This window comes from Odocoileus virginianus, chromosome 9 (genome assembly GCF_023699985.2).
Source record: "Odocoileus virginianus isolate 20LAN1187 ecotype Illinois chromosome 9, Ovbor_1.2, whole genome shotgun sequence".
NCBI lineage: Eukaryota > Metazoa > Chordata > Mammalia > Artiodactyla > Cervidae > Odocoileus > Odocoileus virginianus.
This window is the reverse complement of record NC_069682.1, coordinates 50,472,811-50,489,289: the sequence shown is the minus strand read 5'-3', so window position 1 is coordinate 50,489,289 and position 16,479 is coordinate 50,472,811. Positions and strand designations below refer to the sequence as shown.

At 49.1% G+C, this 16,479-nt stretch overlaps 1 protein-coding gene across 4 annotated transcripts in view; it reads right to left on the bottom strand.

Annotated features, from left to right (window-relative positions):
* DIDO1 (death inducer-obliterator 1) overlaps positions 1 to 16,479 on the bottom strand; it is a 48,878-nt gene that overhangs the window by 21,184 nt on the left and 11,215 nt on the right. For 2 of the 4 annotated variants that reach the window (XM_020889522.2, XM_020889521.2), the window contains exons 2-6: positions 9,658 to 9,831; positions 7,435 to 8,272; positions 6,300 to 6,621; positions 4,215 to 4,427; positions 3,319 to 3,532 (exon numbers count right to left, since the gene is read on the bottom strand). In XM_020889522.2, the coding sequence (XP_020745181.2) occupies positions 3,319 to 3,532; positions 4,215 to 4,427; positions 6,300 to 6,621; positions 7,435 to 8,272; positions 9,658 to 9,676 (1,606 nt within the window). In that variant the 5' untranslated portion in view covers positions 9,677 to 9,831. Of the gene's footprint in view, positions 1 to 3,318; positions 3,533 to 4,214; positions 4,428 to 6,299; positions 6,622 to 7,434; positions 8,273 to 8,952; positions 9,067 to 9,657; positions 9,832 to 10,432; positions 10,541 to 16,479 lie in introns of those variants that run through there. The other 2 variants (XM_020889525.2, XM_020889523.2) reach the window with 2 other exon arrangements.

Sequence of the window (16,479 nt, the reverse complement as noted above, 5' to 3'; positions counted from 1 at the left end):
TGCTGGAAGCTTCTACCCCATCCCCTGGTGAAACATCAGAACTACGGGGGGCAGCCTGGGCACACCTGAGGGTCTGTCAGAGAAAACACCTGTGCATGCAAAACCTTCCCTGCACTAACTTTCTGAATAGCTGGCTATTAAAAAAATCAAACACTTTGTAAGAAGTAAAATACTTTAAAAATACCAGAGAATGTCAATGACATCCAAAAACATTTCCAACTGTATGGGTAACAAAAAACAGCCATCTTGGTGAACCCTGTACGAGAACAGGTTCTGACTCTCCAAGTGGGGGGACAAATGCAGATGTGCAAAGCTTGTTTGTCACCAAACACATTTTTGCCACTATCCTGGAAGAGACGGATAAAAATGGCTCATGCAGCTGATAAAACATGTCTCTCCGAGTGGGCCATCGCTACTGACTACTCTGCTTTGGGAAGCTCATCTTCTCTCACAGTCTGTGACAGGTGTCACCTCACCCCTGTGAAACCAATCCCTGGGTCCTGGAGCCCACGGAGCTGCCACAACTTGGGAGACTGGACACATGGCTCACACGGGCCACGCTTGTGTCCCAGCAGGCTGCTCAGCATCACTGGACCTAGTGCACAGGTTCTGCCAGGGGTTCCCATTTTAATTCTCAAAGCTAAAGGAAACTGCAGAAATCTCATTTTTCATTCAAAATGTTGTTCATATCCCGTGTTTGTTCAAATCACTTCAGGGCCATGGAGGGAGCCTAAAACATGGGGAAATGTTCTGAGTCTGTCAGAGTTTCACTTTCAAATTCTAACAAACCAGGGACACTTCAGAAAAAACACTTCAGCCCTCTTTGTGCCTGGATAGTACTGAGAAGTGAAGAGGAGGAAATGGAGAGGAAAACTTGAGTTGCAGAACTATGAAAACATGAAGAAACATCATAATTTGGGGGAGAAATAAAACAATTGTTTCCCTAAGGTAAACTGTACAGAAACTCTGAAAAACAACATAAATACCAGAGAGCAAGTACATGTTACTCCCATTACCCCAAGGATGTGAAGGACTCTATGTCCACAGGGGCAGTAGTTCAGAGCCCTCATGAACAGCAAGGGCTGCCCCTCACCCACAACCCCAGGCCAGGGCCAGCCTGGGAGAGGAGGTTCCAGAGCACTGCCGGGGCAGCACACTGACCACCCAACTGCTACCCAAGACCTGACCTGGACCCAAAGCCATGTGGACAACGACCCCTCCTGATGACTGTCCTGGCATCAACTGCACCCAGAGAAAAGTCACAGCCGAGGCTTGGGTGGCAGGTAAGGGTCCTGCTGAGTGTGTGTGCAGGGCCCTGGGGAAGGTCCACAGCCCCCTCCCTGTCAGGGGGTGGTTTGGGGAAGAGGCAGAGGCATAGCTGCTACTCACCGAGGCGAAGTCGGGTGTTAACCAGCGCCCTTTTACGCTCCTCCCAATCATCTTTTGGGAAGATGACATTTCTGGGATAACAAAAAATCATCAGAAGCAACTAGCTCAACTAGCTCAAAAACTAGCCTTATGTAGGCTTGAAGTTGTGGCTATCCATCCACGTGGTTCTGACCCATAAATGTGCTGGGAGAGTCAGTGAGGAGCTGATGTGCAGAAAGAAAAGGCAGGGCAGAGGGGAGAGAAAACCCCGCCTGTGAGCAGTCACTGCCTCCTCGCGGGCCGGTCTCCCCACCCCTCCAACCGTCTTCCACCAAAAACCCAGAAGAAAGAGTTGGGGGACAGGTGCCCACCCCTCCTGTCTGTCAACTTTCCTTACTTGTGGAGCACCCTACAGCTGACTCGTAGCTCAGAGCCTGGCGGATTCTGGTTGATAGACAAGGAAATTGGAGAGAAATCAATCACCCAAGTTTGTGGCTACACCCCCATCTTCCTTTTATTCTGTCACATGCCTAAGAACCAACCGAGAGCAGTTAGCACAGGATCCCAGAGAGGCTGTTCCTCGCCCGCTCACAGCTGGGCAATGGTTACAGTTAGGTCCAATCCTAAGCCCTGTAAAGTGCTACTGTGTAGAGGTATACCTCTACTGTGTTGAGGTGCTATAATTTGATGGAAATTTGACATGTTGTTAGCATGAAGTTCTTAGTTCAAACAACCTGAGGTGTATTGAAACTCATTTTAATACAGCAACTGGTTAATATTTAACTACTCACTCCTAATATCTGAAAATAAATAAATATATATATACACATATACATAGTATCACCTTGCAGTTTACTTGCAACTTCATTTCTTAGGTCTTGGGTTATTTACATTCTCAAAATGCATCTAGTAATGCAGTTTTTCAGCCACATTATATCCAGGAGGTCCCCCTTCGGGGGACTGGCCTAAGATTGGGCTGAAGGGAGGCAGCACTCGCCTGTAATCTGCAAACTTAGGACCACTTAACCTTTTGGTGCTTTCAAAAAAGTTGCAAGAGTTTAAGAGCATAAATTAAAACTGAGCAAAAAATAATCTCAATTTCAGAATACAATGTGCCCTGGAGCAATTTAAGCATCCAAAATTTAATTTTGGAGAATGAGGTTGAGAAACAAGAACAGAGGAGAGTCAAGCTGCATGATCTCCTCTGGGACTGCATGAGTCTGTCTGACCCATCCAACCCCGCTCTCAGGAAGCAGGGGGTAGGAGGGCAGGGCAGGATTCCTGGTCTGGGTGCTGCTCCGCGCAGAGACGTCGTGCTCACTTACCTTCCAGCACAGGAAGCGGGCCAAAGGCCTTCAGGACTGGCGTGTGTATTTGTGTCGTGTGTAGTATGTGAATTGGACGTGAAAAAAATTCCAGTTTGGTCAAAAATAATTTAACTCCTGAAAATCTTACTTCAGCTGAAAATCAGCTACAACACTACTGTGCAGTAAGAGATTCCCACAACATACAGAGAAGAGAGGGTCACGTGTGTAGGGAGCAGGCTGCATAGCACAGCCCCATGTGGAGAGCTCCCGGCGGTGGTGGCACCATGGTAGACTCCGGCGGACCTTGGGGGCGGGCTGAGTGCCCCACCATCAGGTTCTGCTGAAGACACTATACATACTTACCAGAGCCTAATAATAAAGAAAGCGATTAAAGACATCAATGGTCAGAGGTGAACATTCAGCCATGAGCTGGTACAGCTTTTTGGAAATACTGACAGGAAGTCCCGACAGACTAAGGAAGGGTGCGCCAGGCTCAGGAGGCCTCCTGGCCTCGGGCAAGGGCTCCGATCTCTGCAGGTGCAGCACCACACATGGCTAGAACTCCTAGCTCTGAACAGGCCCAAGTGCACGGCCGTCCAGTAAGACCAGGAAGGGTCCAGAGTTCCCCCTGGGTGATACATACATTTATACAACAGTGGCGGCCAGGGGGCAGCAGTCTGTTCTGGCTTTACTGCATTGTAATTGTGGTCGCTGGCCCAGGATGGCGTGCTGCTCTCACAGGCTGGCTCCTTAGTGAGGACCTCGTTCCTGGGAGGGGCCACTGCTGCCTTCTTCACCGCGTTTTCCTTCTTGTCTGAAGCCAGTCTCTTGTGCACAGAAGAGATTTTAATGCCTGCCTGGATAATCAGTAAAGCCCCAATCACTAGGGAGATCAGAAGTTAGCCTGCACTCATTTTACTCGCCGGTGCAGGCCAGGACACACTCAGCTTCTGTGTCACCCCAGTCCAAGAGCTGCATGGGTCACTGCCCTAGCATCCTGCTGCGGGGCCAGGCTGCCAGGGTAACAAGGGGGTTTGGGGCGAAGCAGTGAAAGGAAGCGCAAGCACAGCAGGCAGTGTCCCCGTGTAAAAACACACCCAAGCGACACCACCCAGACAGGGGCTGTGTGCACAACAACACGTGGAGAGGACAAGCGCACCAATGACACCCCTGCACCTCCCCCACACACTCAATGTGGGCACCCTCAGGGCCCGCTTCCCAACCCCATTGCCTACACAGACTCCAACAGGGAACACTCGCTCCCAGGAGGGCTGATCTGCAGGGGGAGGTACTCTATGCAGCCACTGGCTTCCGTGTTTCTGTTAGTCCCTCAGCTAGAGGCAGAGGAAGAAAACATGACAACACGTGCCTCTTCGTAATTCTGACCAGAACACTGGTGGGGAAGGCAAAGGGTGCATGCAGGCGGCTGGGCCCCTCTGAGCCTGTGTACCTTCCTCTCCCTCAATCAACCTACCAAGCCTGGCACCTCCAGGCACTTTTGATTTCAACTACGCAAATGGCTGGTCTTGGTCAACTTACTTGAACGCTACATTTTTGAAGAACAATTTTTTCTGGCTTTGTCTTGAGCTTTTCTTTTGCTTTGGGTTTCTGCTCCTTCCCTGCACTCAGGAAGCGCATGGTGGCTGCAGCATGCTTCAGGATGCAGTCGTTGCTGCAGTAGACCGAGTCGGGCTGCGCCACACTTGAGCACCCAGGGCCGATGCACTTGGCAGCACCAGGCGCCTCCACGACCTGCAGGACCAGACACGGGTTCAATGTACTCACCCACTAGGCAGGCACCATGCTTTGTAAGGTTACTATTTACGGGGTACCGAGATTAACGGCTTTAATCATGTATGAATGATTATGCATAAAAATGTATCTGTTTATTCAAAACACATAAACCCACCTCTCCCCTGAGTAAGGGGTCACGTTTTCAACTACCCTTCAAGCCCTGCACGGTGGGCAGAACTTTCAGAGGACTTCTGCTGCACACTTTTCAACACAGCGGGATTTCACACCAGCATTAGGTTCTGTCATTGAGCGAATGGGCATGGATTTTGCCAATTCAATTAAGATACCAGGCAAGAGACTTTTGAGTTAGTCCAAAGGGTTTGACTTATCAGGTAAAAACCCTCAAAAGAGGAACTGAGCCTCCAAATGAGTGAACACTCCACTGCTGGCTCTGCTGGGAGGGTGCCCAGGCCTGGGCTCTGCAGTCAAGGATCTCAGGCAATAGCCAGGACGCCCAACTACACATGGATCTCAGAAACAACAGGTCCAGTATCAGTATGCCACAATTGCCAGGAACATACTTTATATGCTAAGTTACGTGAAAGCTTTTAAAAGTGGATCTTACCCCAGCCGAGACTGATGAGACCCCAGCCCCACTGACACATGGAGAGCAGCCTTGTAAGACCGAGGACCCGGCTCAGCTAGGCCTGTGTTTCTGGGGTAACGGATGTTTATTGTCTAAGTCACTAAGTTTTGGTCACCTGTTAAGCAGCAGGAATCTGGAAAATGACAAGGGCTGAACACAGCTGCTTGTGGCCATGATTACTAAAGCATGTTTTAATGGGCAAAACTAATAATGTATGTGACATATACATCAAATGTACTTGAGCAAAATCTTTTTCCTCAAATAATGTACTTAACTGACTTCGCTCCACAGAATCCAAGTTCTACCCAGAAAAAACACTTAAGCTTATATGCAGTCTCAAACACAGCAGTAAGATGATGCTCCCTGCTAACTTCCATTTCTGTTAATTTTTTCTTAATTACTAGTTATTCTCATATTTCCACTCAGTGCCTCCTCACACCCCCAGGACAGGGTCCAGCCCTCAAAGCTAACTCACTGCAAGGGGGTGATGGCAAGGGTGCTGACATGGCCACCGCCAGGCCCCCTGCGTGTACAACACCTAAAAGAGATGGGCCATGGTGGTGGGGTGGGCCCCCAATTCAAGGAAGGCTTGGGGTGAAAACACATTCTGAGTACAACACTCGTGAGAGCCTGAGACAATTCTCTCAAGATGCACAGAAACCATGGCCCCTGGACAAGATATGTGTGAAAAGAGCTGAGAAAGGAGAAAAAAAGAGCTGCAAAACACTGGTGAGTGGGGGACACCATTACAGAGGGCATATCAGGCACAGTCATCTTGTCACCCTGTGGAGCTGTGCGGCCACCATGGTTGGCCTTGGCATCTTGCCTTGAGGTGGGGACAAGACTACTGGTTTTCTCAACACAGGGCAGGTGATACAGGTGCACACATGCTTCTGTGACTCGAAAGTAATTTTCTTAATACATGCACTTAAGATCAAGTAGCTGGTTGTGAGACCACTGAAGACTAATTTTTTTAAAAAATTATGAAATACATTAAATCAGTAATGACAGCACAGGAGACAGACACAGTTAACAACAACAACAGAAAACAGAACAGGCCATACTGGCCCTGAGCAGGTGCATGGCCCCAAGAGCCCACAGAGCCCCAGCCCTACGCCAATCATTATAGGGAAAACCTAACTTTATCTCAGAAGACAGACTCTTCCAAACTTGATGTTTCTGCCCAAGGCAGTTGAGGGCTTAACAGTCACCTCTACTGTCGGCCTCAGGAAATAAGTACTTACGGGCTGGAATATCTTGAGTTTCTTCTTGCCACTTGGGTTTGTAGCTTTTTCAATTCTACCCTTAATTCCCTGGTCTTCACTTGACTTCTGCTCCACGGTTCCTATACTGGTGAAGTCTGTGCTGTCGGCACCCAGGGGTCCTGACCTTGTGTCCTGCATGTCTGTGGCTTCTGAGCTGGCCTCGTCCTGCACCTGCAGGATCGTGCAGTTGGGGCAGATGTAGTCTTCCCCATTCCTCTCCAAGAGCCGCCCTCGAGCCTCAGAAATGCCCACACAGTCACCATGAAACCATTCTTCACATCGGTCACAGCAAATCATAAACCTGAAAGAAAACAACGGTCAAAGTGTTAAGTTGCTCAGTTGTGTCCAACTCTTTGCGACCCCATGGACTGAAGTCTGCCAAGCTCCTCTGTCCATGGGATTTCCTAGGCAAGGATACTAGAGTGGGTTGCCATTCCCTCCTCCAGGGGATCTTCCCAACCCAGGGACTGAACCCAGGTTTCCCGCATTGTAGGCGAACTCTTCACTGCTTAAGCCACCAGGGAAGCCAATGGTATCAGGAATGAAAAGGGAGAGACAAACTCAATTGTAAACATATCAATAAGTCAAATTCCAACACTCTTTTTTAAAAAAAATTACAGAAACATGGAGCATAAAGAATGTCAGTGTGCCCTTCTCTCAGTTCTATTACCATTATACATTACCAAATGCACATCATCCTTTTCTTCGAAGGCACCCTGCCCTGAACCTCAAATGCCTGTCCACAGAATGGCAGCCACGCCTTTGCGCCTGCCTAACTACCCAATGTCCACACTGTGCTCCAGTCACAGCCAATCCAAGCAGTGTCCTGAGGGCTCTCTTGGATGGCAGACCCACTCTGGTGCAAGCCATCTCACCCATTCACTGCCATGGCTGGTGTGACCAGGCAGCCAACATACCACACCAGCCACCTCCTGTCAAGGGCATGGTTCTGGGTAGTGCCCGCCCACTCCACTGGTTTCTTTCTGACAATGACTTGCTCATCTTTCCCAACGAACAAGTTGCTCATTCAGGCCAGCTTAAGACTCTCTTAAGAGAACAGTGAAGTCTCTGATAGTTTCCCTGGCTCTGCCCCCAACCCTCCCCCACGACCCACCTGTTGTTGTGAGGCTGGCGGCACAGGCAGTACAGGGCGCTGGGGTCGTACACCTCGCACTCCGGCTTGTGCCGGACCGAGTCTGCAGCTTCCTCAGCTCTCCCTCCCGGGGCCACTCTTCCATCCGGCCGGTCCTCTCTGTCCTCTTTCGCTGCCTGGGCTACAGCCCCCAGGTCGCCCTCAGGCTCCCGTGAGGCAGGCAGCGAGCCCTCCATTGCATCACCCGCCTGGACGTCCACGGTCTCAGCCGGATCCTCCTCCCGCCGCTTCCTCCGCAGGCGGTTCTGGATGCCCCTCGCGGGCCGGTCCGTAGGCTCCTGCTCACGCTTCTTCCGCAGGCGGTTCTGGAGTTCCTTCAAGGTCAGTCCGTCGCTGTCGCTGTCGGACGTGTCGTCCTCGTCCTCGCCCTCTCTGGCCTTTGCCGAGGAGGCCAGCCGCTGCTTAGCACCTGTGGAGCTGGATCTGGGCCCGCTCTTCCCGTCTGAGGCGCTCTCCACACTGCCCTCAGAGGCAGTCTCCGCATCTGTCGCTGGACAGGACGCTGGCTCCCCGGAGTCCTCCAGGGACGCGGGGGTGCTCCGACGGCCGCGGCGCCGCACGGTGGTCAGAAACTCCTCCACCCGCTCGGTGCGCTTCGGCTGCCGCCCGCTACGCCGCAGGGAGGGGCTCTGCTGCTGCCGGGGCGACTGCTCCAGGGTGTCCGCCTCCGCATCCCCGGCACCCTCGCGCTTGGCGATGGTGGTCCTCCGGAAGCCCCACGTCTTCCGGAACTCCTTGCTGGTAGGCTTGATGGCTTTGGGCGCCTCTTCACTGCTCGGGTCACCCTTCTCGTCCATACCTGACAAGGAAACACAACCAGGCCACGTCAGGCATCAGCCAGGGCTGCGGTCCGCGCCTGACATCCATCAGCTACGAGCAAGCAAAGGGGGCACTCCTTCACACATGAGGGAACCCTCCCTACAGAAAGCAAAAATGCTTCTACAGTGCGGGAGGATTCAGTTACGAACCCCATGCTCATGAGGAAAACCTAGCGAGCAAACCACATCTGTGAACATGTCCCCTGACTGCTGAGGACGAGCACGTATACCAGAAATCGAGGAGAACAAGGAATTGGGCGGTGGTGCTGCCAGGATGGGCCAGGATACGGCAGCAGGGACTCTCTGGCTCCCCGCAGGGAGACATGGGCCTACCTCCCACCTGGCTGGCCCCGGGCCCAGAACTCTGGAGCCCCAGGTAGTGTGAGACGTACACCACCCAACAGGGGGAAGGGTAGAGATGGGATTGTCTGCACCCTGAACACTCAGCCCTGCTGAATCTGCCCAGATTCTAGAGCCGAGACTGTGTCAACACAACAGGGGTCACCAAGCTCTGCGCTCAGGTTCGCAGCAGGGACACTGAGCCAGATGGAACCTTGTGTCTCTATTTCCTCTCTCTTCTAAAAGGTTATTAAAGGCTCTGGTTTGTGAAAACTTCATTCTTGTTTCAAATGAAAAAAGCCTGAAAAAATACAGTATATACCTTAAGAATTTTTTCCCCAAGCTGTACAGGCTTCAATTACATTTGAATGCTAATGACAACTCAGATTTTATGCCACGTTCCATCCCAGGGGAAGGACTCGTACAGAATGAAAACCTTCAAACAGAAAACACACACAATTCAAAGTCACACACCATGGAACTCTGTTTGGTTCCCACCAAGTGATGTCACCTCCCATCCCCCATCCAGGCCTGCAGCTTCCCACTCTGGACCTTGGCCCACACTCTGTGACATCAGCACCCATTCTGTGACACTGTGCCCTCAAGGGCCACGCCACTGTCCTGGTCACCCAAGGCTTTCTGCAGGAAGGACTCTCCTCTACAAGATACAGCCCTCACCATCAAAAATACACGTAATTGTAAACTAAAGGAACACTCAATCTAATGATTGATTAGACACTCTTGGGCTAAAGTTTAGAATATTTCAAACAAATATTAATGGTACACCAGTTTTTATACATATACAATGCCACTTTTGAAATAAAAACATGACATCAAAACTTAAAATTCTGTTGTTGGCATTTAACATACTATCAACTGTGGGAGTTTTGCAAAAACAAACACCCCTGGTTGACAATTTGTTATGTAAGTGAATACTGAAAAGTCTCTGGTAAATAACATTTGGATGACAAAAGACGCATCAGTACATCTCTGGTCAGTAAGCTCTCAACACTACTGCCACTGTTACCTGCCCCACACAGAAGCATGGGCACTTCTCCCGACTTCCTAAACCCAGCACAAACAGGGCCGTTACAACTTCGTGGCACAAGGAAAGCTCCAGGCCCCCAATGCTGTTGTCGTCAGCCACTGTTCACAGATCACAAGGCAAATTATCTTGAGACTGTGTCCACGGAGTAAGCTCCTAAAACAAACAAAAAAAAGAGTTTAAAGATCTAAAGCAACCAGAACTAAAATCACATTTAAGGAAAAAAAAGGCACAAAACTTTCCAAGCAATCTCTTAAGTCTACATGATGTGACCTACAAAGACATTCGGCAAGTCCACAAACATGGCCCCCTCCTCTAAGGACTTTTTTTTAAAAAGGGAAGATGTATACTTTGACTACACGATGAAAGCAGGGGCTGGGGCAGGCCATGGTTGGCACCCTGGTAGAGAGGGAGCTGGTGGTTGAGTGCACAGGCCTCAGTGGGCGGGAGGATTTCAAAATCAGTCATTGGTATCAGCTGCTTCCCAATTACAACCCTACTTCTGATGGACCCAGGCCAATAAAAACCAGAGGGAGAAACAGGAACAAAACATGAAAAGATGAACAAGAAAATTATACATGAAAGCAATTATTTAGAAATTCTTAACACTGTAGCTCTGTTGTCATTTTAGTTAAAAATCTAATAAAGATTTCAGAAGACTAATGTTATAATTATTGGACATCCCTGTGGTAGCTTATCTTTGTGTATTTATGCATTTAAAGAACATTTCTCCTGTCTCCTCAATCAATCATCATACCTAAATGCTCCACAAACACATCTCTGTTTCTAGGTAAATCCTCAGTATAACATTTTTTAACACATTTCACATTCTATACTCAAGACCCGTGCCTGCGCCTCGCCTCGCCTCTTCCTCGCCTCCCTCCAACTGCCTCCCCTGTAACTGTGGTCTCCTTAGTGACCTCAGGACAAACATCCATTCCCTCCTTTTAAAGGGACAGGGTCCATCTCACCCTGGCCACCCCCCATCCCCAAAACCATGGCCACTGCATCTCTTTTAAGTGGTAAACTCATTTCAAAATGAGAAACTTCTCAGAAGGTACTGGAAATTAATTCTTTTATATTTCACAACAATGAAAAAAGTAAAAAAATTAGGATGTTCTCAGGAAAAAAGTTTTTAAAATTTATGCTAACCTAAAAAAATCATGCCTTTGGATTTGAGTTCTGAAAAATCAGAAAAGGAAAATCCAGTTATTTCTGTTAAGTGGAATGAAATACTTAACTCAGAAAAGATAATATAATTTTAGACAATTTGATTCATTCTCCTTGATTTTATACTTGCAAAATCAATTTCATGATTTCTTCACAAATTCAAACATAAAATTTCAGGTCATGAAACAAAAAAGTAAAGACAAAAGAAAAACAAAACCTCTAAGATCAAGGCAAGTTAAAAAAGAATTGTTACATTCCTAACACAACTTAAAGTAGGTTCACATACAACAGCAGGTCACCAAACAGAGGTCACACTGTACCAGCAACTACTCCAGAGAGGAAAAGGACAGTAGGCATTCCTAAAACTGGGAAAGAGAAACCCAGAGGCGAACACTGGATACACTGAAATGTACAATCTTAAAGTTTCTAAGTGCAAATGTCCTCTCAGCTGAAAACGGTTCCATTTCCTACTAAGTAGACAAGCAAATACCAGCGAGAAACCATGGGTTCTGCAGGACCTCCTGGGGTGCTGAAGGCACCCATCAGCACCCAAGGACAGGTGGAAGCCCACTTCCCAGGCAGCTCTCCACTCCGACTTTTTGTTGTCGAGGCCCCGTGATACCCCTAAAACTTGAGGACCCCAAAGAGCATTTGCTCAGTGGGAATGTGTATTTCCACAATTAAACCTGAGAAAGACTTTCAGAATTGCGGACATTCCCTCATACCACAGTAAACCTTGACAAATTGCACTTCCACAAAAAGCAGTTGTGACAGGAACCTGAAGCCACATCTGTGAACTCTGCACACCTTCCTAGCCATATTTAAGTGCATCTTGTGCCCATATGCACACATGCAGAGTCCACAGACTGGCACATGTCATTAGCCAGTATGAGACACATCTAATGCCAGCATTCATCTCCTGAAATATTTTTCCTTACTGGGAAGCCATCAAGCTCATGGTGGCAGATAAAAATTTTTCAAAATTCTAATTTTCACTTAAGCTGGCATTTTTTCATCAGTAACAAATACTGTCAGTTGCTTTCTTCAAGACTCACACTGTGTATCTTTGAGAAAACACCTGCCACATTCCTGGAAAATGCAGTCTAGCGGCGATGCTCTGCGGGCACCTCTGTCCCCTTGCAGGGGGGCGGGGCTGCCAGGAACCTCTGTGCCAGTGGCACATGCCCACTGGTGGGACCTGCTCACAAGGCTGTGACCCTGGACAGGGTTTCCGAGCCTACCCTCCAGAAGGGTTTTGAAACATAACACGAACATCTGTAACATGACATTTCTAGTTGCTTAAGGACACGCTGGATCCATGTCAAGCAGTAACATGTATTCACACTTTAGGGTCAGAAAGGAACAAACATTTCCTTCCACAAAACTAGTCTAAAACCACCACTTAATTTTCCCTTCAGATTGTCCAACCCTTGAAAAATGAGCCGCCAGAAATGATTTTCTTGAGAACAAAAGACATGCTCCCCAAACAACATGCATGACACTGGACTCTACAGCCAGGTACATCTGAAGGCTCGGCTTCTACAAACTTACAACATGCAAATAACTGTGTCTTGGTCATTTAAAGATGTTCAGGTCTATGGACTGAGAGTTCATTTCTCTGAGACACTTTAAGTTATAATATATAACTGCAATGAAGTGCCTACTTTCACAGTACAACGACCAAACAGCTATGTTTCTCAAGAAGGTAACAGGCAAGCACACATCTGTCCTGCCCTACGTGGAAGCAAAACAGGCTGGTCCTCGAAACCTCACAACCGCGAAGTATTTCTAACTACAGGGTTACCTCATTACTCTGGGCTGTGCTAACTTACTTTACGGTTCTGCCAGGTGAGGCCAAGGTTCACAGCTACTGAGATTTCATGTTAAGTGTCTTCCGTCTCTGACTAATTCTGTGCTGTGATGAAGAGGGACTGAGAAGATGCTGAAAGTTCTTTAAACTACCTACCAGGGAAAAAAAAATAAAAGCTTTCCCAATTAATGCCCCTTTCACTATTCTGTTTTTATTAACAGGGCAGTCACTACTGATGGCCTGCCCAGGGATTTCAGATGATGAGAAACACCCTGAAGGGTGGGTGTCCTCTGACCGTGGGTGACCCCATGCTCATCCTGACTCGAATGTACAGATGGCACTTCAGTCCTTCAGGAGCCCCGTCAGGACAGCCCCGAGGTTACTAAAATTACCCTGAATCAAAGGTGCCCGCAGCACGGCAAGCTTCTCAAGACGTAACCACAGAGAGACATCTAGGAACAACCCTGCTGTTTAATATTTCTGAGGTGTTTTTGCTTTATAGGCATGTGGAGACAAAAAACAAAACCTTTTGCTTAAAAGCTCGCAGGGACCGACGTCTCCCTCGGCCAAACTCCAGTGAGGTCAGGCCCCCAGCTCCCTGTGTGCAGGTGGGCAGTGGCCACGCCAGTGTCTCTCCCCAGTTTCTAGTGAAGACACAGGCTTGTGACCAGATAAGCCACCTGAACACGTTGAGGTCACAGAGGAAACGAGGCTCCCCATTCTCCACAGGGCCCTGTCACTGTGGACAAGCTCCTGTGGTGGTCTGCACATCTGCACCCCCTGAGCCTTCACAGATAGGGTCACTGCCCTGGCAAGAGGCCCCAGAGCTCACCCATGGCCCTGCCACCAGGATCGAATTGCCCCGGCACCCTGCCCCCAGGCCCCCTGCCCCTGGAGCTGCAGAAAATCAAGTCTACTGTGTAAATCCCCCCAGACAGCACTGGGATGGAGTGCCAAATGGGCGCCACGCCTCCCCTTCCCCAACCAAGATAGAGGGCAACAGTGACTGTGTGGTCACAGCCGGGACCTGGGCACGGAGTACCTTCCAGAACAGCCATCCATGCAGGCACCCCAGCAGCTGCTTCCCCTGCATCTCCAGGTCCCGTGGCTGTTAACACAGAACCTTGACCCTCCAGCTCCCCACTGCCTGCCTATTGCTCTTGTATCTACAATGGTCCATCTAGGTCCCGAGTGCATCTGGGTGGGCTACTCCCATGGCAGGGGCAAGATCCCACATCACCCACAGTGCCCAGTGCAGGCCCTGACTCTGTCTCACGGTGGAAGAGCTGCTAGTTAGGGTCCAGTGGGAGGCTGTCAGTGAGGAGAGAACATCTCACAGTAAAGGCAAAACACCCCTGAGACCTCTTCACCGAGTAGGCACCTTGGCCGCACTAGAAGTCTCTCATTCCAGGCGGTCCACTGTGAGGGAGACATGTGCACTGAACCCTCCTCACTGGGGATGGCAAACTGGCCGTATTCCACTCTTCCCCCAAAGCAAGGGAAGGGTTGAGACCCCCGCATTCAAAGACACTGCCTATCTTCTTAGCAGTAATCCATTCCCCAGCTGTTAAAAGTTGAGACAACTGTCTCTTTCAATTCTCATTTCTCAACAAGAGCATTTCTAATCATGATCTGGGCAGAGGTTCTCAAAGTGTGGCCCCCTGACCTTCCAGCAGGCCTCCAAGGTCAAACGATTTGTACAACACTACGTAGCAAAGTGACTGAACAATAACACGAATGTGTTCTGTGACCTTTCAGGGGCAGGGTAGTTTTTCAGAAGCTAAATGATGTTGGCATGATGATAGCTGGAATGTAGAAGCATTCCCTTGCTTAAGTCAGACATTTAAAACCCCAAACCACCTTTCTCATTAAGTTGTTCCTTATCTTGGAACATAGTTTCTACAGAGTGTTAGTTATGTTAATATGCAGGTGTTTGTTATTATTTCTAAGTGAGGAAGTAAACTTAATGTCTCATTTTTAATGCCAACCATGAGAAATATCAATAGATAAAACAGGAACAAAAGCCCTTGGGGTCCTTGTTAATTTCAGGTGTAAAGGGCTCAGTCTGAGAACTGACAGCATTTACTTGACATGAAGGGTGATGTCAGATGGCTATAAGACTGCAGGGCCGTGACAGCGAGGCTCAGGACACCACCTTTCCAGGATTACGGAGAAGCACTGATCATGAAACTGCAGCATTCAGAGGGACTGCCGCCCATGTCCAAAGAGCAAGTGGTTGGGGAGAAACAAAGCTTGCTCTCTCACAAGCATCTGCTTCCCGAGTGCAGCTGCAGCTCATGCCACAGGCCATGGGGCAAGCACGATACTTGGAGACCACAGACACGCAAAGTCCAGACCCACACTGTACGCTTCAGCTGGAATTGTCCTCTTTCTCTGAGATTAGCAGAGGCCAATGTCTAGGTCTGGGGGGGGGGGGCGGGGGGAGGTGGCGGGCAGTGGGGCAGGTCCAAGCTTAAATAACAGTTTTAACAACAGGACTGTCCCACTAATTTTTACAGATCCCCAGAGCTGCTGCCACTGCTGCCCGGGTGAGGGATGTGCTGAGGAGACCACCTTACTACTAGAACACCTTGTGAAAGGGTCAACTCTTTTTAAATTACAACCTAAAGAGCCAATGGGTAGTGCTGTACTAACCTGTCTCAATGGGGCATCTCAGGGGGACCACTCCCCCTGGTGCAGCTGAGCATCCCCGGTTCTGACCAAGGGGTCAGCTGTGTCCACCCTCAGTGACTACAGCATGACCCTCCCAGATTAATGCCTAAGTCCAAGGGTGTCCCAGACTTCAACCCCAGCTGCAAACCTAACAGCTAGGCATTCTGCCCAGGTATATATAGACAACTATGACCTCAGTTTCCTAACAGGATACCTGAAACAACAGCGTCAAGTACCAGTCAGTGTAGGATAAATGGCTAGTTTATGAAAATGACAATGCCTGCTTGTGAGTGGCTGGGAAAACAGGCCCTCGTGAATAGTCTATGAACATTTATCAAGGGCCCCCCAGTGCTCAGTACAGAGCAGGCAGCATCTCTCTTCCCCCCAGGGGTGGCTGCTTCACTGCGACCTGGCAGAGAGAACTAGGCAAGAGCAGGTGTGTTTATGAGGGTGCTCCCAGCATGGACACAAATCTATGACCATCACCAGGAGACCAGTTTGAAAGAAATCCGGAAACATTCACGTGATGGTGTTCTCTACTAAGACTGTAATGAGAGCAGGATGAACCCTAGAGCCTCTGCCATGGAAAGAGCCCCATGCCCGTGAGTGGAACAGGAGGTTACATCCAGTTCCCAGACATACTGCCTGCCCCCATCCCGCCCCCCGCCACCCCCCAAAACCAAGCTCACAAACATGTCCACAGCCGTAACTGGGCTTCCAGAGGCTGCTACTTTCTGGGGTCTCTGCTTTCTTTATGTTCTTGTATATTGTCTTGTTTTCTATGTATAAATTTATCTTTGCAACCCAAACACAGTACAGCTGTCTTTATACTGGGGGAGGCCCCATTTACCTTCCTGCTGTAAAGGTATATTAATTATCACTTACACGTCTGCATCAGCATATGAAAAAACAAAACCACAACACCTAAGTATCAGCACCCAAGTCTGATACCCGTGAGAGAAACAGCTGCTTTACAAATTGGGCTCCCAATCTGCCCACAGCTGATAACCCACATATAACTTATGTCTGGCCTCTGTGTATGCAGACTGTGCTGTACCGTATAGTACTTACTACTTAAAAGCAGGCCCTGTGCAAGTGGACCTGGACAGGTCAAACCTGTGTTGTTCAAGGGTCAATTATATGACTCAAAA